At 37.3% G+C, this 21,848-nt stretch overlaps 1 protein-coding gene across 2 annotated transcripts in view; it reads right to left on the bottom strand.

Moving 5' to 3' along the window:
* MTMR10 (myotubularin related protein 10) overlaps nt 1–21,848 on the bottom strand; it is a 60,937-nt gene that overhangs the window by 21,956 nt on the left and 17,133 nt on the right. For both annotated transcript variants that reach the window (XM_024193131.2, XM_024193132.2), the window contains exons 3-5: nt 10,304–10,440; nt 8,589–8,661; nt 6,406–6,548 (exon numbers count right to left, since the gene is read on the bottom strand). In XM_024193131.2, coding sequence (XP_024048899.1) covers nt 6,406–6,548; nt 8,589–8,661; nt 10,304–10,440 — 353 coding nt within the window. The remainder of the gene's footprint in view (nt 1–6,405; nt 6,549–8,588; nt 8,662–10,303; nt 10,441–21,848) is intronic.

The raw sequence follows: 21,848 nt of genomic DNA, 5'->3' as shown, positions 1-21,848 counted from the left end.
AGTCAGCTGACACAGGCCAGTCACATCTGTTTTATTGCAGTGTAGACATACCCATAAAGGCCAATTATATACAGCATCTATTTGATTTGTGTGTAACAATACAGATAGTGTAGATAACAGGTAAGACCCAACTATTTCTACACACTGAAGATTAAGTTGCGCTTTTTTCTCATTTCAGAATCTTTGTTTATGCAAGCATGTTAAATTATTGAATTGCACAGTATTTTCTACTAGGCCCTAAGAGAAACACTAAAATACAGATTTTTTTTTTTAAATTTACTTAACTGAGTTTCATTTTGAGAAATCACTCCAGGTGCCCATGTCTCCAAAGACTCTAAAGACATAAATGCCTTGGAGGTCCCAACAAAGATCATACCTTTTGTATTACTGAATCTGACAGATAGCTAATTTCATGATTTGTGCAACAAACAATTAGAGTGTGCTCAGTCACCTTTTGTGTGAGCCGGTCATACAAGCCCACTGACTATGAACTGTCTGATGTACATCAGGTATTCCTGGGGGAATTCTGCGTCACTACGCAATGCAGAATTTTGCAGAAATGAATGTTGTGCGTGCAGAATTTCCTTTCCCTCACAGAAATGGCCTGCAGTGCTGCTAGCCGCCACTAGTGGCTGCTGGACCCGGCAGAGCCCAGATCACACTCAGAAGACACTGCTGGGGGGAGTGGGAGGGAGCTAGAGAGTTCCCAGCATGCCCTGAGGAAAGGAGAGGGTGGCACACAGGAAACTCTGTGCAAGCCTGGGACCGAGCATCAGGCTGTTTCTCCTTCTGGATCCCTGGGCTCTAGGGCGGTAGGGGGCAAGTGTCTGGGCAAGGGGGGGCCCCATGGCTGGGCTCTGGCAGGGGAGGGGGTGTGGGTATCTGGGCCAGGGAGGCCTACGGCTGGGCTCTGGGTGGGAGGTGTTGCGAGTGTCTGGCCCCTGGCTGTGCTCTGGCGGGGGAAGGGGGCAGAGAAACAGGAACTGGGTTGTCATAGGGGTTTCTTTAACTCTACTCCTGGGGGAATTTTTGAGTGTCTGTATTGTTACAGACATACTTGCTGACAGGTATTATGAAATAAATTACCAAAATAATTGAAACTGGCGTGATTATGCAGTGTTATTTTGACAAATAAAAATTGCAGAATTTTAGAATACTGTGTGTAGAATTTTTATTTTGGCACAGAATTTTAAATTTTTTGATGCAGACTGCCCGCAGGAGTAATCAGGAGAAGCGACAACAAGTAGCAGAGGATAAAACGAACACAGTAAAAAAAAGAAGCTGTTTAAAGAGCTTATTTAAAGGCATTTCAAATGAAAAATAAAGAACTGAAACAGGATAATGCTGGGGCCTGAGAGGTTAAGAAATGTTGGGTCTCTGCAATACCATCACCGTGTACAGAAGGTGACAACTGAAAACAAAAATGAAGTGTCTCCCCTCCCCTGATACCCCTAAAAATATTTATGACTTGTGGGGGGAAGAGTTGGTTTTGATTGGACAGGAATAAGGACTCGGCCTGGATTACTTTTTCTCCTTTTCCCTGTTTAATTATGTGACTGTGTATATAATATAGATCTCATACACCCTACACATTTTAAAAAGGCTTCTCAGAGGAATGGAGATGTGGGCGTTGGAGACTGGAAAGACCGAGAAATTGCAGATATATTTAGGCAGTAGGACACTACAGGGCGTGCGCCACTCTTTTGTACTGCCAAGTCCCACATGCATTGTCAGGCAACATGCCAAAGGCAAAATCTTGCAGCCACCAAAGAAGTGATAATATCCCAGAATGATGCATCCCTGGGTCAGTCTTATTTGACAGTTCTCAAATTGGTCCACAGTGTCATTAGGAAAACAGACTGATATTTAATAACAGTTCAATATTGTTGCACCAAATACTATGAATTAAAATTAAGTGATATATTATAGAAAAATCTGTGCAGTCAGTACAATATCAGTCCTCAAGATTTCAAACATTTTAAATTGCACTTTATGTAGCCAGCTGCTATAATGGCCAGAAGATAGCAGTCCTTTTTGATTATTACCACATTTAATCGTAACTAAATTAAAATTCTTGCTTTTCATTAAATTCAAACTGTAAAAATAGCCATTACTTCTCTTTTCAAGTTTCCTGACTTAAGCCTTCCCCCAACCCTCTTACTCCTACTTCCCCTTCCTCCCACACCCATCTGGTTTTCCTTCTTTTGGAGGCTTCTCAGCTTTAATTTACGGGCAAAACATCTGAATCAAATTGTAAAATAATGATGGGTCTGGAGATTTCCCCCATGATTCAGTAGCCCAACCTTGTATCTATATCATGCCCCTTCAAACAGGCATGCAACTTAAGAGTGCAAGGGAGCATTTAAGAAGCACATTGGCTGCTGTTCCATAGTTAAGACTGAAGCTAGCTTCTTATTATAATCCTGATTTTCAAACTCCTTTGTAATAATTTCCCCCAAAATAAAATTAATCCTCCTGAAATTCCAAACATTCTGGCATCCTCAGGTAAAGTTTTTCTGAGCAGTTTGGGTATGGGGTGTATGTGGGGAAAATCAGAAAAAATGAGCTTTTAAAGTTGTATCAGTATCATTAACACAGCATATTTGTTTATGGATACAGTCAAATAATCAACTATATGTCCCCTATGTTGGCTACAATAGCTTCAAACTTATTTTTTTTCCATTTTAGACACAGATCAGTACTATCTGTTCCTGAATGTCTCATATCTGTTGGAATACTAACAAATGGCTTTGCTACTAGAGCCTATTCTTCCTCCTCCTCCCTCCCCCGGAAAAATATCCCCTAAGCTCACTCTCCTTAGGGATAGACCACATTCTTTGGGCCCAAGCCTGCAAACACTGACCCACAACCTGACTCGGAGAAATAGTCCCATTCATTTCAAGGGACTACTCATGACTCAAATTACTCTTCTTTACAGGTGTATACAGTATCAGGCCTCCAAACACCAAATATGTGAAAAGGTTAAGGGGAATTCAAAGCTAGTTTTTTAAATAATTCTATTCAAGTTTTTCTAAATACCTGCTTTTAAAAGTAAGCCACAGTCTCAGTTTGCAGAGTACAACACTTAAGTTGTCCCAGTTTCCAGCAGTGAATATGTTTTTTGATGTTTACTATGTTTAGATATCTCAAGGTCTTCTACAGACACAGTGAAAAGGTAAGTGTCTTTGTTTTGCTTCAACAGTGACTTCATTCATGACAGAGGAACACTGTCCTAAGGAGATCATGCTCACTCTGGGAGCCCGAGGGGAATTCCTCTGCTCTGACTTGCACAGTCAAGTTCAGTTATGCAAATTTTCCAAATTAAATGTCATGTTTGGGATCTGATTTATAAATCACTAAAGTTCAGTCACTACAACTGCTTCATTGGTAGGCTTCTGATTTTAAATGGAGGCTGCCTCAGACAATGAAACAGAATCTGTAACAATGGGTCAGGGTCAGTTCTACTATCTGACTTTTCTTCCCAATTATTTTAAACTGTCAAGAAAGGAAAAAAATGCTATCTGGGGCCTCCTTTTTCTGTTATACATCTCTCACATTTGTCTTCAGTTGAATTAGTCCAACCAATTCACAGTTCATGACAACTGCTGAGCTTTACAGTCTCATTACCCAATATTTGAAATAGGTATCCTTTAATTTAAATTGTCCAATCCACAAGCCCTTGGAGGAATTTATAAATATACAATTCCATGCAGCTCATAGTTTTCATGAATAGTTCATAAGAAGCGGCACACAAATTAATTAGGCAAAAAATGGTATAGCAGAGACATGCATATTTTGATTTTTCCCAGGGGAAAAGTTGGGATTTCTCTAGAACTTTATGTAGCTTAAAATACACTATGCCACCTTTGAGCCAAAGAAAACTCGATAAGGTTTTCTCCCAACAGAATTCAGACGGCCCTGATTTTTAAAGATGTGGCCCTCCTTTTTTGCACCCACAAATTGTAGGCAGAATTGTAGACATAATTTTGTATCCACAATTAATGTTGCATGGACAGTGCACAAGTAATATTAAAGGAGTCCTCAAAATTGTAGGTGTAAAAAGGCTGGCTAGGCTCCCCTCACAAAGATTCACCAATAGACAAAACAGTCTCTTACTCACTGCTGAAAAAGTGAGTAGGGAAGAAACAGAAGCCAGATAAAAAAGCATGCCACAGCACAGATCTGAAAGATGTAAGCTAAACGTCTGGAGACAGAAGCATCTGATCCAAGATATCATAGGTTGCTTCTTCTCTGATTAAGCTACATCCTAAAATAATCTAATTAAACAAAATCCTGACTGGACCAAAACTTCAGTTACATATGTAAAGTGTTCTTATCATTCTGCATTAGCCAGAAAGTTGATTTTTTGTCATTTTGCCCTCCAGTGAAGGAAAGGTGCTACCACCACGTGAATGTACTTTAGTCTTCAAAATTATGTAGGTGCACAGCATTCACATAATTAAAAAGTTCAGATTTGCAGTAACTGTTTTTTCCCCACTCCCTCTAACGAACACATTCTAATATCTGAAATTTGAAAGTTTACTCACTTAGAGATCACAGGCACCATCCTTTATAACAATGTATATTTACATAGCATTTATATATTCAAAATACCATATGCCTCCAGTCCAGACCAATGGGTCAATGAGCAGAAATGGTTATGTAAACTGAGTTTCTGCTCATCAAATACAGCTATTGAACCTTCCCAATTCTTTATTGGTTAAAAGAACCTGTTGGTTGGTTTATTTTGTTAGTGCCAACTAACTAGGCATATAAAAGTGATGATGCCAGATAGAATATGCTGCTTGTACAAGTTGCATTTATTTTTCTGTTTAAAAAAGAAAGGTGCAGAGAGCCAGAGAAGAATTCAACGGAAGAAGCAGGAAAGTCTACATCATCGGAAATGTCAACAGTCTAGGTTGCTTGTTTGAGGAGCACTAACCAGTTTGCAGGTCAGGAAATTCCCTTTTATTTAAACACTGAAAATAGGAACACAGCTAATAAACTATCTAATCTGTTTTGGATCTAGGATTTTATAGTTTTTACATTTCCCCCCTGAAGGAATCAGACTCCTTTTCTACATCAGTCTTCCCAGAATTTAAAAAGCCCAGCATCAATGTATCAGGAAGTGCCAATGAATGGTCTTGTTGTTCAGCCTTTACTAAAGTCCAAACATTCACTTGGAATTTTTGACAAATTTGGAACTCTAAGCATTTGCCAGAAAGTACTTGTCCAGATTCCAGGAGGCATATTTAAATTTCAGCATTCTAACCTTTGGGTAACTTTAGGTTAAAAATTTCCACTACACACTTGGAAGTACCTAACATTTTCCATTTTCAGCTGTAACACAATCTATGCAGTGGGATATGTAGTTCAAATATATCATTTGACTGCAGCCTTGGAAGTTTTAAACCAAAAACTTTAAAATACTGGTTCCCTAAGTCTGCAGTCAGTTTTTAAAGTAGAACAGATTTGATTTCACTAATGCACTGAAAGAGTACACTTACCTGGGGTGGAAATTACACAACTGTAGGCACACAATGCAAGTGCATATTGGAAAACATTTGCTCAAATTTCCAGTTTGCGCATGCACATGACTAACTACACATTTAGCTATGTGTACGCACAATAGGAGATTTTTGAGTGCACATCTGGAAAGGAACATATAAAGCAGATGTATAAATATGCATCTACGTGAGGTCTAAAAACCAGGCTTTAAGTTTTGATGATACAGGAAACTGGTAACTGGCCTTTCACCTTTGGGTGACAGGTCTGAATTTGATCTCTCACAATGGCGAAAACAATTAATATCCAAAAGTTGTCTAGTGGCATATTTAAACGAGTTCCATTTTCTAGTGAACAGGTATCCACATCAAAGCACATCACTATTATAATTAGCACACTTGATGACAGACTCAATAGAAAGAATGAATGGGAATGGAGACTAAACTACTCACCTTCCACTGAGGGCTTTCCAGAACAAAGTTGGTGTATACTGGGAAAATAAACACTTCCTGCACTGCACCTCTTAAGTGAACATACTTCAGACACTAGCGCCTTTAATCTAGAAGCATTCAAATATCTACATACGTATTTTCCTGATGTATTAGTGAAAATACACTATATAACATCTTCTGTTAAATCAATGTTTAGGCATTTACCTCATCTGTACTAGAAAAGATTCTCAGTTCATCCTGAGATGATTTTCTGTAACCAAGTTATCTTAAAAGCAACAGAGGGTCCTGTGGCACCTTTAAGACTAACAGAAGTATTGGGAGCATAAGCTTTCGTGGGTAAGAACCTCACTCCTTCAGATGACTTGCATAGTCCATAATACCAGAGCTGGCACTGCAGAAACCCCAATACAATAAGGAAGTTTAAGGAAAAATTGCATGTTTTTAATACCTTTTTTGCACTCTCAGGGCCTGCTTCATCAAAGCGAAATCGGACAATACGGAAATCTTTGCAATAAATAATTAATTCTGTTGGATTAAATTTAAGTTTCTGGTTGGGACCAAGGACCTTCTGTTTCCTCTTTGTGTCATTTACTAAAACAAAAAACAAAAAGTTGTTAAAGATCAAGTATAGAGTATACACTTAAAGAAAAATATTGTTAGTTACATACAGAGGATACCAATACTGTAAAAATTAATATTGTTTGAGTAGAACAGATGCTGCTCCTTGTGAGTCACATTATGATCAAATGTCTAGCTCTCCAAACAAAATTGACTTATAGCTGTTATCCTCATTTCCCCTATGTCCAAATGACCATTGGTGAGGAATAATTACATTCCACGAACAAAGGATTTCATATACAGCACCTCTCAGCAACCCATCTTGCCTCCCATGTTGTTCAGAATGAGTTCTCTCCTAGCAAGGTCATTTCTAAATGATTGACTAATGAAGCATCATTACTGGGATTATATACAATTTGATCTCTGCCTCTTAAAACTTGCTTGCTCAGCCTCTGTCACTTTTTAGGCATTTCACTAACAACAATAATAATAAAACCCTGACTCCTGTGTAAACAGATTTGGACAGATTAGTGTCAAATTTTGGAAGGGAAATACAGCACCCCTTCTAAACCCATCACAACCTAATTCAGTTAAAAAGGAAAGAGGACAACACAGCCCTGCGGCTGCCCCTTGTGATAGAAATAGGGTCAAGTAGCTCACCTCTTCACTCCATCCTAATACTATCCACTATTTGGCTATGGAGGATTAGGAATCTATGCCAACCCTTGTAAATTTCTCCCAGAGATGACCTCTGTTAATGGAATCAAAAGCCAATTTCAAATTGACAGAGACCACCTCTTATTTTATTTCCTTGGGACAAATGAGTACGGGCAAATCAATCAATCGTGGCGCAGCCATTCCTGAAAGCGGCTTGCTCACATGCAAATAGATTACAACTCTCCATGCAATCCACTAATCTCCAATATCTGGGATAGATTTTTAAAACCATCTGAGAGATTAATTGCTCAGTAATTCCCAGGATAATTTCTGTCACCTTTTCTATATAGTGGAAAAATAACACCAGTGAACCAACCTGCAGGAAAATAGCCTCTATTATTTATATTAATAATACAAATTAATATTATTAATACAAATATAATATTATTTATATTAATAATTGCTAATACCAAGGCCCACCAAACAATACAGTCTTTATAATCGTCTGCAGAAAGAATAGCCTCATCAGGAGCTTTGTTATGAAGGCGTTGGCTTATCAAAATTCTATCTTACCCAGTGGAGACAACAGGCAAGGTCCAATGAGATAGACTGTATCAAAAGGCTGATAGATGGGAGTATCGGTATAATGCTGCTCATCCTATAATTTTGACAATCTTAATAAATACTATGGGAGCTTATGCTGGATCACTAAAGGTCCAAAGGCTGGTCCTCCAAAACTGGATAAAAGTTTCTCTAATTTTAAACTTAACTAATAGATTCCACTTAATTTGCTTCAAATTTACAGCTTCAAAATCAGGAACACCACACACTCTGGCATACTTTCTGGCAGAAGACAGAAATTCACCTGCAGAGATTGCTGATTAATGACGTGTTTAAAAGGCACTATAAAGTTAGAGAAACAAGATCACCTTAAAATCAGAACTGCAATATTTTGTTGTTTATGGCCCAATTGGCTTGGTGGTGGGAATACCACCTATAAATAATTGTAATTCTTATAATCATTGGTTATCTTTTTTCAATTTAAAATCTTAAGGTGGAAGAGATGTTCAAAACAGTTATAAATTAAATGGAAAACCAACGGTTGTTAAAAAGGCACTGTTTCTTGAACAATTATGAGTTCAGAATTGTAATCTCACATACTTTAAAAAGCACATGAAAACCAAGTTTAATGCAAGCCTTGCAAAGTTTCTGATTTGAATTTTACCCAGTCTTTAGATTGCTTTTCTGACTTGTTACCAATTAATTTAAATTTAGGTACTTCATAGAAAGACTAATGAAATTCAACCTTAACTGTGCACGATTGTGCCTTAATATAGAAAGCAGCTGCTAATTTTAACTTTAACATATAAACTCATGTTTTAAGCTTTTCACCGTACTTAAATGACTTTTCCATACCTGTGACAACTTGTTCAATACATGTTAACGGCACATCATGTTCACCAAGGAGGAGGTTTTTATAATGGAATTTCTGGAACAGAGACAAACTCATGATAAATAAACAGGAGCTTTACAGCAGTATTGTTTTTAGCATGTATTTTACAACACAATTTAGAGAGAACACTGACAGATATTTCTCAAATAAAAACAATGGATTCTATAGGAAAAAAGTTCAACAGACAATATTTCCTTGGAGTTTTCTAGCCTAATCATGAATCATTTCAGCTTCAAACTGACTGCAATTTAAGATGAAAAACCATTACTGCAACTATGAAAAGAAAAATGCGTGTCACCTTCCACGAGCAGAGTCAAAGGTTCCTTTTTATAACACCAGATGTAACAAAATAGATTAAGTGTGGAGGAGTGCTCCTCAGAGCAGTTACAGACCCCAGGTTGGAAACTTCAAAAACAGTACTCTGAGCCCAAAACAATTATATATGCTGCAATTAGCCATCTGCTACTATTGTCACGTTCTATTTTACAAGTGTAGGAGCTACAAAGAGTATAAGCATGCAAAGGACTGTAATTTTTATAGTTTACAAATTTAGTTTAAACTCAGACCACTTGAAGAGAGCAGAGAAATATTATTGGATCACTTCAAATCTAACATACTGTATTGTGGGTTTTTGTAGGAAAGAATGAGAAAAATGACAGCAGAAGAAGAGACAGAAAGACAAAAAATGTATTTGATAAGGAAATATAATGCTAATTTAACATATTAATTTAAAAGTAATATGCCTTCGAAGCCTTATATATTATTGGTTTCCAAAGACATTGAATATCATGGAATAGAATTATATTAAACTTTAAGGTTGTTACAGTTATGATTAACATGACACATAATATGAATACAATAAATTTGCTTTTTCATAAAAGCCATGGCCTTTGTCACCCAACTAGCCACTACTGAGCAAGACTCCTTCAGTATTTTCACTAATGTAGTTAAATACGTGTCCAGGCAGGCAATTGAGTACTTTTTAAAAAGTTGTAAATGATTACGAAATTTTTATTGAAAAATAAGTATAAATGATAATACAATAAAGGTTGTTGAAACTGAGTTAAAAATATTATTTGCCAAGATGTTTACAAATTAAACTAAGTTTATGACTTTTGCATGTTTTGCCATGCCTTTTCCCTTTTCTGTTATTATGAACAACCAGCCTTAATTGTTATATATTGCTGCCGCTATACTAAATATGATAATTTCACTGGTATCTTGTCCTCTCCCTCACTGACTTCAATAGGAGTTGGGCACATATTAAAGATTTTGCTGAATTGGTGCTTATATCTACGTAAAGAAAACTTGGAATTCTCAGAATTCAGTAGGGTGTTCCATTATATTTTCCAATGAATAGTTAAGTGTTTGGCTTTTAAACAGCATTTCCCAAAACACCCTCCTGCAAACAGTAGCTCGCTGTACTGCTTTGATTCTGTAGTTCAAATGACGTGGAAAATAATACTCTGATGTCAAAAATTTACAATCTGTAGATACAATAGGGCAAATTAAGGATTGGTACATGAATAATTCAGGATGGATATTTGAACTTCCTTTGTTTTATAGAATGAGGTTAGACCTCTCAATTATTTGAGGAATTTATTGTGGTTTAACTGAATCCATTTTGTTACATCATGATTTATGATAAATAGGATTATCAATTTTGAGAGAAACAAACCTGAAGTGGCATGGGATCATCCGTAATAAATGAAATCTTGAAGTTACTGCAAACCAACTTCCCCCAGAGATCATACTGACTTGTATCTGTTGCAATACATTTTCTCACAAAATTGACTTCATTTACCACAATTTCACCTAAAACAAAACCAGAAAAAAAAAAAAAAGAGTAAGCTATTTAAATCTTTTTAAAGATAGAAACATTACAAGTTGGTGATTTCAGACAAGGTGTTCCCCTTAACCTTTCTGACCTACCATTTGAAAATAAAGCATACTAACTTGGATTTTAACATGAAAGCTGGTCAGTGGAAACCAGAACTGTGACCTTTTAATTGAACCACCACTTATAATAGTACTGAAAGAGAGAGAATTAGGTAGTAATTAAAAAAAAACAAACAAACAAAAAAAACCACACACCCGAGTCATGAGTCTAGTGATGAAAATTGTGATATGCCACCACTGAAGTGTTTTTGTTTTAAATCAATGATAGTTTAAAATGATTAAGAATGATTTGTTTAAAAAGCCTCAGCTAAAATGAATGGTATGTATAATATGTCAGTATGTTTCTAAAACCTTTATTGTTTAAATTATATTACGGTTCTTTTGTGAACCTACAGGATCCCAAATTTCAGAATCAATCATCAGAAAGCCAACCTGATTATTAACCAAATCCTCATTTGCACATCTAATTATCTCTGATTAGTACTTGGACATTCAGACTAATATTCTGAGTAAATCTATGAAAGACGACACATGATTTGTAAAAACACACTCGAAAATATCACTCTCCCTTTCAGAGCTTCTACTGTGACCAGCTGATTCGTGAGACTAAAAATGTTCCTCTGGTAAAAGAAGTTACTTAAAATGCATATATTTAAATTCATCCAGGATTCTTCCCAGACAGAAGTCTCTCAAGTACAAAGAATAGTCTAGGAGAAACTATGCTTTAAACAAGAGGAACACACAGAGGCCGATCATATTGAAAGCTATATTTAAAAAAGCCTTTATAGCTCCCCTCAGACAATTTTACCCATTAGCATCTGGAATTGAAGTTCCTGGAAGCTAAATTACAACCTACATACAGCTTCCCCCATTTTACTTCAGGATGTGCAATCTGTTATTTGCTGAATCCCGACATATAAACAAAGTTCTCTTCCATATCAGAGCAGCCACTTGTATTGTTATAACACTTCAGTTGTCGACTGCCACAGGTAACAAGAGCATGCATATGGAAATTTAAGTTTATAATACTTTAAATATTTTCAATTATTAAAGTATTAAAGAGTGCATACAGCTGATTTAATAACGATGAAGACTAATTTGCTCATCTAGGGATTAATTCTGCAAGGTTATCTCCAATTGCCAGAAAGGGGACCTGATGGTGCTCAGTACCTTGGGCTCTGGTTGTCCAAAAGATTTTACCATAATATACTTCACAGATTATAGTTAAATGGCAGCAGAAATCATTTACAGAATCAGACATGGAAAGAGACCTTATTGGGTCACCCACAGTCCAGCTCCCTGGTCAGCACATTTTCCAATATTCTTCCCAGTGTTATCACTTGGGAACATTATAACGTTTCAGTGCTTCCAATAGACTATTCCACAACCTAATACATCTTACTGTCAAGATGTTTTTCCTGATATCCCATCTACATAATCCCCAAATTGTATACTTTATATTTTCTTGTAAAGTACCACCAAATACCACATTAAAATTCCTTTCTGTCGTTGGTGCTAACAACCTTCATATACTTTACACGAAGTTCCCTGCCTGTATTAGTCTCTTAACCAACATTTTTGCCCTTTCCTCATAAGTGAAACCTTCCAGGGCCTTTATAATTTAGATGCTCTTCTCTGAACCCATCCAATGTACCAATATTTCTCTAACAATGTGGTGTCCAGAACCAAATACACTATTTCCCTTAATACTCAAAGAAACGTATAATTCAGAATGGCTGATTAATACATGCTAAAAATTTTAGTGTGGTATTCCTTTACTGTTCTATCAACTGGATTTTTTTTTTTTTTTTTTAAACACCATGTTCATTCCTTACAGTTGTTCAGGCTTCCGTTTTATAATTTTCTTGTTATATGACTTTGTAAATCTGTCTTTTTATGAAGCAGTTCAATAAGCTGAGAGTCAGCTTATTCTTTCACTCTTATTAATGGACCTTTTTATCATCATTACTGCCCCCATGCATTTGTAAAACCACCTCTCATTTTACTAATCTTCATCATATCTAGTCCTCCTTGCTTCCTCTCTCCATTCCTCATGTTTGTGCAGACACATTTTAATGTATTAATATTCATTCATCTATTTCAGAAAATTCTTTCTTCTGCCTTACTTTTTATGATGGAAGTACATGTCAGTCCTTTTGACAGCAGTGAAAGCTCCCCACCCCTCCCATAAACACCCGCTCCCACTTAAAGTCAAATCAGTTTTGACCTAGGAGTTTGGTTATCTAGCTACTCAAAATATTCGGCATGCAAAGGAGTCAGGGCTCAGTATGCTGTCAACCATTTTTTTTAAAAGTATTTTTAAGTTGTGTTTTTTTCTTTTAAATCAAATGTGAAAGCTAGAATTGCAGTTAACCTTTAACAGATGGAGTTTTCAAGGGCCTTAGTGCAAGTCTATATTTTTTAATAGTGGGATCCCAAACCTTTATCCTGAAGTTTCATATTAAGACACTTAACCTTTAACACTTGTTATTCAGTGGCTATATTGAATAATATGAAGAAGAGTGCAAAGCATCTAAACCTCCGTAAAATAGAGGAAACTAGCTAAATAAAGTGGAAACAATTATCAGTCTAATATCAGGAAACATTTTGCTTTAGCCAAATCCACAGCTTAAAAGATGGTTTTTCTATGGCAGTGTCTATGATTAAGCTATTCAGAGATATTACACTGCACATTTTTACAATGTAGCTGCTTCTTTTTCCAGTAAACAGTCACAAGCTGTTCCAGACACGGAACAGCAGTGAACACTTTCATGTGACTTGAACAGTCAAAGAGTTATCCCAGGAAACAAGAGAGCAGTCTGTATAAACTCTGACAGGAAACTAGAACAAATTACAGGGTTACCACCCATTATATATGAAGTGTATTCAAGTAATAAAAATCTACCCAAATTAAATTCATGATTCACAAAAAGATAACACAAGAGTCCAAAGCTCATTAGTTATTAATCTCTCCATTTGAAAACATAAAATTTTAGAGAGTTACAGGTTTCTGAGATTCTGGTAAACATTAAAAAAAAAAAATTTAACTTGACTTCATAGCATCTTGGATGCAACATACAGCTACTGTTTAAGGGGAATCCATGAAAACTTATTTCAGTGACTCATTGTGTTATTACATCACCATCTCCTACATCCCACAACAGTCAAAATCAGAGACTAATAATCAACGAATAAAATCTTATTCAAGTGATACATTCCATGCCTACAATATTTCATTTTCTAGGTAAAGCCAAAGATTGTTCTGTTAACTGTATAGTTGGCAGACAAACACGCTATATCTTCCTATCATAAAACATGTTAGATATCTTGATTAGAGCTACATAAACAAAATGTAATTTGTTAGATAAATGAAAAAGCAATATTGTACTCAATGAAACAAGTCACAAATATTCTATTCCATTTTTTCCTCCTCATACAAAAAAAATAATAATTAAGCAGTGCATAGATAGGATTTATGGCATGCACCTTGCCTTCATATTTTTTCTTGTAAGGTGATCACTAATTGGAGAGACCATAGTTGATTATAGGTAAGGTTAAGATTTTGTCAGAGTTATTTTTAATAAACGTTATGGACATGTCGCGGGCAATAAACAAAAATTCACGGAAGCCTGTGACCAGTCTGGGGAGGAAGGGGGGAGCGCGAGAGGGGCTGACTGCCGCCACAGGAGCTGACAGGTGCAGCCCTGCTATGTGGCTGAAGCCGAAGAAGTCATGGAGATCCGTTAAAGTCACAGAATCCGTGACCTAATCACATCCTCACTTATCGGTAATGCTGAAACCAACTTGGCCTCTCGAGGGGAAATGGATGAGCCTCTTAAGTGCAGTGGATGGGCGGGGAGATGATCTCAGACATGGAAAACAGAGGAAGATTGCAGTTATTCATCATGGCTGCCATCCCAGCCATCTCCTGGGAACCTAGAATCCATCATGACACTACTGGGCCTTCACTGTCCTGATCCTGAGAAATATCTTGACCGAACCGGGCCAGAGAGATGGACCCAGAGAACATTGCCACAGGCTCTAGCTAAATCCCAAATACCACCTGGGATATTAGACTGTCAGTCACCCTGTCCCACTCCCATCATGTGTTTTCCTTCCTCACATTATTTCTTCTCTTTCCTATCTCTCTCCTTTTGCCTTTTACCTAAGGAGAGTCTGATCAGGTTGGCCAAAAGTGCATATTTTGCAACACCGCTGTGAGCCTGTGATGTAAGAGGCAGATTATAGCAATGCCCTGAAAAGCCCAATGTTGGTACAAGTTTGCCAGATCTCAGTGTGGCTAATAAAACTGTGTGCCACGTCTGCTACACTGACTATTTGCTTAGTACATCTCTACCTCGATATAATGCTGCCCTTGGGAGCCAAAAAAATCTTACCGCAGTATAGGTGAAATCGCGTTATAGTGAACTTGCTTTGATCCACCGGAGTGCGCAGCCTCCCCCCCCCCCCTCGAGCACTGCTTTACCGCGTTATATTGGGTCGCGTTATATCGAGGTAACCGTGTACCACCATTCTGTGTGTACATTGTGCCTTTCATTGGAGTTTCAAAGTACCTTACAAACCAAGTCTCAAAATAACCCCCGGAGTGGAAGGCATATTCTCTATTTTCCTGATGGCACAGCGAGATTTATCGACTTTTCTCATATGCACAAGTTTGTGGCAAAGCCAGTAAGAGATCTTGGATCATCTGACTCCCAGACCTAAGCTACACACAAATTAGAATTATTGAATTTAACAAAAACAAAAACAAACAAAAAAAAAACACAAAAAACCCAGTTCCACTAAAACTCCATGCCCCCAAATTCTCTCCTCTCTATAGTAAAACAAGTTTTTTCAGGGGCAATCCTTTCATCTTCCACCAGCAGTAATATCTGCCAGCTGGGGACAGAGCACCTACATTGTAAAACACCTGGAGAATGGAGATATGAAGTACAGCTGACTTACCAGATTGCTGGTAATTACAGAGCCATTTTATTGCTGAACAGAGACCCTACTTAAATTGCCAACATATGGTAACTCCAATGTGTTAAAAATTTGATATTATCTGGGTGTAAGTAGGTCTGTGAAATTAGAATCATTGAGCGATTCACATTAAGTCTTACATGTATTCTTCAAGTTTGAAAGATACCAAAACATATTAGGAAGGGTTTCTTCATTTTACACTGACAGTGGAAGATAAGACAACACCTAAAATAAACCTTTTCAATAAAAACTGAAGTTATGGATCAAAAACTGATTTGAGTTCCAGAAGGAAGTAAGGCAGACCAACTGAAGATTTAAAAAAGGGAGGGCGACATCAGGATAGGGGTGTACTATAGACCACCAAATCAGCAGAAGGTGATGGATGAGGCATTTTTTAAACAACCAAACATCCAAAACACAAGACTTGGTAGGAATGTGGGAGTTTAACTACCCAGACAGCTGTTGGAAAAGTAATACAGAAAAATACAAAGTCTCCAGTAAGTTCTTCGCATGTATTAGGGACAAACTTATTTCAGAAGGTGGAGTAAGTGATCATGCATGATCTACAAAATAAAAAGGAGTCATAAAAAATGGAAACTAGGACAGATTACAAAGGATGAATATAGGCAAACAACACAGGAATGCAGGGGCAAGATTAGAAAGGCAAAGGCACAAAATGAGCTCAAACTAGCTACAGGAATAAAGGGAAACAAGAAGACTTTTTATCAATACATTAGAAGCAAGAGGAAGACCAAAGACAGGGTAGGCCCACTGCTCAGTGAAGAGGGAGAAACAGTAACAGGAAACTTGGAAATGGCAGAGATGCTTAATGACTTCTTTGTTTCGGTCTTCACCGAGAAGTCTGAAGGAATGCCTAACATAGTGAATGATAATGGGAAGGGGGTAGGTTTAGCAGATAAAATAAAAAAAGAACAAGTTAAAAATCACTTAGAAAAGTTAGATGCCTGCAAGTCACCGGGGCCTGATGAAATGCATCCTCGAATACTCAAGGAGCTAATAGAGGAGGTATCTGAGCCTCTAGCTATTATCTTTGGAAAATCATGGGAGACGGGAGAGATTCCAGAAGACTGGAAAAGGGCAAATATAGTGCCCATCTATAAAAAGGGAAATAAAAACAACCCAGGAAACTACAGACCAGTTAGTTTAACTTCTGTGCCAGGGAAGATAATGGAGCAAGTAATTAAGGAAATCATCTGCAAACACTTGGAAGGTGGTAAGGTGATAGGGAATAGCCAGCATGGATTTGTAAAGAACAAATCGTGTCAAACCAATCTGATAGCTTTCTTTGATAGGATAACGAGCCTTGTGGATAAGGGAGAAGCTGTGGCTGTGGTATACCTAGACTTTAGTAAGGCATTTGATACGGTCTCGCATGATATTCTTATCGATAAACTAGGCAAATACAATTTAGATGGGGCTACTATAAGGTGGGTGCATAACTGGCTGGATAACCGTACTCAGAGAGTTGTTATTAATGGTTCCCAATCCTGCTGGAAAGGCATAACAAGTGGGATTCCGCAGGGGTCTGTTTTGGGACCGTCTCTATTCAATATCTTCATTAAAGACTTGGATATTGGCATAGAAAGTACGCTTATTAAGTTTGCGGATGATACCAAACTGGGAGGGATTGCAACTGCTTTGGAGGACAGGGTCATAATTCAAAATGATCTGGACAAATTGGAGAAATGGTCTGAGTTAAACAGGATGAAGTTTAACAAAGACAAATGCAAAGTGCTCCACTTAGGAAGGAAAAATCAGTTTCACACATACAGAATGGGAAGAGACTGTCTAGGAAGGAGTACAGCAGAAAGGGATCTAGGGGTTATAGTGGACCACAAGCTAAATATGAGTCAACAGTGTGATGCTGTTGCAAAAAAGCAAACATGATTCTGGGATGTATTAACAGGTGTGTTGTGAGCAAGACACGAGAAGTCATTCTTCCGCTCTACTCTGCTCTGGTTAGGCCTCAGCTGGAGTATTGTGTCCAGTTCTGGGCACCGCATTTCAAGAAAGATGTGGAGAAATTGGAGAGGGTCCAGAGAAGAGCAACAAGAATGATTAAAGGTCTTGAGAACATGACCTATGAAGGAAGGCTGAAAGAATTGGGTTTGTTTAGTTTGGAAAAGGGAAGACAGAGGGGACATGATAGCAGTTTTCAGGTATCTAAAAGGATGTCATAAGGAGGAGGGAGAAAACTTGTTCACCTTAGCCTCTAAGGATGGAACAAGAAGCAATGGGCTTAAACTGCAGCAAGGGAGATCTAGGTTGGACATTAGGAAAAAGTTCCTAACTGTCAGGGTGGCTAAACACTGGAATAAATTGCCTAGGGAGGTTGTGGAATCTCCATCTCTGGAGATATTTAAGAGTAGGTTAGATAAATGTCTATCAGGGATGGTCTAGACAGTATTTGGTCCTGCCATGAGGGCAGGGGACTGGACTCGATGACCTCTCGAGGTCCCTTCCAGTCCTAGAATCTATGAATCTATGGGGACAGCCATTTTAGACTTGATGCTGACTAACAGAGAGGAACTGGTAGCAAATCTGATGGCTAAAGGCAATCTGGGTGGAAGTGATCATGAAATGACAGATTTCAAGGAAAGAAAGGCGTGAGGACAGCAAACTAAGGACAACACATTTCAACAAACCCAAAAACCTAGTGCCTAAGTCCGCTGTGAAGAAAATCTAAGAGAAAAAGTATTTCAGGAGGCCTGGCAGTTTCTCAAAGACAATATTAATAGCACAGTAGGAAACTATCCAGATGCGAAGGAATCTCAAGAACAATAATAAGGCAATATGGCTCCATCCGGAGGTCTTTAATTACCTGATCAAAAAGTGAAAACATGGACAAATTGTTAAGGATGAATACAAAAGAATAATGCAAGCATGTAGTGACAAAATCAGAAAGGCTAAAGAACAAAACGAGTTACACACAACAATGGACACAAAAGGCAATCAGAACAGGTTTTATAAACACATTAGGATCAAAAGAAAAACAAAGTGAAGTGTAGGTCCACTACCCAGCTGAGAAGGAGAGCTAATAATGGAGGACATCAAGAAATCTGAGGTGTTTAATGCCTGTTTTGCTTCAGTCTTCAATAAAAAGGTTAACTGTGACCAGAGGCTTAACAACAACAACAGGGAAAGGACAGGTTTAAAGACTATTTAGATAAGTTAGCATTCAAGTTGGCAGGGCCTGAAAAAATTCGAGTCAGGTCAAACCAAACTAATTTCCTTCTTTGAACGAGTTACTGGCCTAGTGGATGGGGAAGGTGGGTTGGGGAGCAAGTAGTAGACAGGATATATCTTCATTTTAGTAAGGCTTTTGACACAATCCCTCATGACAGTCTCACAAGCAAACTAGTCAAATGTGGTCTAGATCAGGGTTCTCAAACTTTTTCCTTTCTGAGCCCCCCCCCACATGCTAGAAAAACTCCAGGGTCAAGTGGAGGGCAGCCTCAGAGCTCCGGGCTTCAGACACCAGGTGTGTGTGTGGGTCCTCTCAGGGCTTTAGACCTGCAGGGTGCCGGGGCTCAGGGCTTCTGCCCTGTGGGGCACTGGGCGAGGGAGGCCAGCAGATTACCCTGACAGTCCGCATATCGCCCACCACTGGTCTAGGTATACTTGGTCCTGCCAAAATGCAGGAGGCTGGTCTAGATGACCTCTCAAGCCCTACATTTCTATTGCAAAATAAATCAAAGACTAATTGGAGTTACTATTTAGCAATTAAAGTATTTACGCATCTGTATCCTGGTAGTGCATATTTAGACAGGCATGTTTAACAAGATTTTTAACTAGCATAACTGTTTATATTTGTTCCAACCATAATGGGCAAAATATGGATCTGAACACAAATAATTAACTTGAACACTTTCTTAACTAAAAAAAGTGAAGTATTCAGTAATTTAATTATGAAGTTAAATTGAAGTCTTTAGGCATCTTTAATCATTTAACTGGCGTTTGCTAGTTGTCCTTGTTGGAGAGTAGAATACTAAAATAGTGTGGGTTTATTAGCATGCTCTAAGCATTTAAATGTAAATTTTCTCTCATTCACTTCTAAATGAATCTTCTGTTCAGCATGCTCAGTAGAGACTTTGAAGTTCAAAACGAAAAAAACTCTGATGAGATTCTACTTATAAGCTCATGAAGTACTTTTTAAAGCTCTTTTTAGGGAATTTTCGTGAGCTCTAACAATGTATTAGCAGTACCACAAAAGATCAAGAAATAATGGCATGCTTGTTAGATGATACCACCTGTTCTTAAGATTTTATATAGTATCATTTCCCCATGAATTTAAGTTGATATGTATTCTATGTTCAGCATATTACAGTGATCAGTTTGACAATACTAATACTCTATTATATGCATATTTACATTTAAGAGTTGATTCTAAAATGTGAAAATTAGACCAGTACCCACATTTTCCAATAGGACAGCCTGATACTGTGGCTACTAGAGAATGGAAAATTAGTCTGATTATGTGTTAGTATTGAATGGAGAAAATGGGATGTCATTTAAAAATATAAAACAGACTCTCTCATTTTCATATGGTAGTCAGGATATCAATTTTAATAATTTTATATAAAGCACAGTGCCTGAAGAGTGCTCAGAGTTTTTAACAGAAGAGATGAAAGAGTTTAAAGGTAAATTTTAGAAATATGCTGAGTGAGAACAAACAAACAAGGTACTGGTGTGGATGGCCTGACCCAACCTTAACTTCCAAGATAATCAGTCAAATGTAATAGAGATGTTTCTTTTTTCTTTTCTTTTTTTTCTGGCGGTATTGCACAGTACATCAATCTGCTTACTTATATTACACAATGAAGATTTCCAAAGTATGATTCTGTAATAATCATCAGTAGCTATTGGGGGAGATGGTTATGTTTTTCAACCAGTTATTTTAAGTTATAAAATAATTTCATCTTTTGTAACTAAGTCATGGATACAAAACAGACATGCTTGATAACAGCAGCAATGGACATATTGAGTTATAGTAGTGCAAGTTTTGTCAACTTTTACATCGAACACAAAACTAGATGTTCTCCAGAACTAAGCATATTTTAAGGACTTCTTCTCTGTAAGTCTGTTTAGTTGCCAGGAGGGAAAAAAAGAAGTGGTATAGTAGTTTGTTTAGTAGGCTGTTAAAACTCATTATATGACATTTTGTTCTCTTTCTAGGCTCTCTAGTGACTTATGGTATGAACAACATTTGCCACTGGTCAGAAGTCATTGGGAGGGAAAAATTAACTGGCAGCATAGTGCCCACTTTTTTTGCAGAATACACAAGGAAAAACAAACAAATTTAATTTTAAAGTAGACTCAAGCAAAACCATTTTTAGGTCTGGTTTCTATACAGTCAAAACTAAACTACATGAAACCGTTCATAGTTGGAAAAATAATTCAGACAGATGTTCACAAAATACCTAACATATCTGTACAAGTCAGAAACTTAAGAAAAAACAGATCTCAGTATTCTTGACTGTAAATTAAGAACATCAATATGAAATGGTCCACAAATGTAAGTTTGCATCCAGAATCTAAATTCCAGATAATTCATAGAAGTGGACAGAACTCATAAAATCAGTCCTTTATAATACCCAAAACAAATAAATAAGCCAATGCACAGAAACATACCACAAAGTTTATACTGGATCTTAAGACAGGATATGTATGCAGATCTATAATAGCAGATAGCGTTTATAAACTGTTGCTCTGCTTATGTTAGGAACTAATAAGTCAAGTGTTTTGTTCATTTTTAATTTTTTTGTGGTATGAAAGATCAGTTTGCAGAAGTAATATGCCAAAAAAATCTGGAAATTAATCTAAAAAAAATCTCCACAATTTATGGAACTAAAGATTGGTAATATTTGCATAAACTCAAAATATAGTGCAAAAAGAAAAACTTCAGAGAATTATTTCAAACACATATTTTCCAAATAAAATTCCAGTAATTTCTTCAGTGTTGAACAGAGCTCCACACACGTGCATGGCACGGACTTAAAAAATGAAGTTAAAACAGTTTCAGGTGCTACACCAATGCCTTACAGCTCCTGCTAGCTTTGGTAGTTTTACAATCACAAGTTATTTTCAATTTTATTTAAAAAAGGGGATGGGTGGAAGGACTAAGATTCTAATCCTGCAATGTGATCTAATATCTAACTAAAAAGTTAATGGGATACCACTTGGCCACATGGCCCTGTGCTAGTGAATTGCATTGTGGAACATAAACCTATTTAATTGGCTATGCCTGTGAATCAGTGAAATTGACTATACACAAAGCAAATCTAAAGCCATTTTTCTTTCAGTTATAGTAATGTTAGATG

The sequence above is a fragment of the Terrapene carolina genome, unplaced genomic scaffold, assembly GCF_002925995.2.
Source record: "Terrapene carolina triunguis isolate 2854851 unplaced genomic scaffold, T_m_triunguis-2.0 Scaffold67, whole genome shotgun sequence".
Taxonomy (NCBI): domain Eukaryota; kingdom Metazoa; phylum Chordata; order Testudines; family Emydidae; genus Terrapene; species Terrapene triunguis.
The sequence above is the reverse complement of the archived record's forward strand: the minus strand, read 5'-3'. Positions and strand labels throughout refer to the sequence as shown.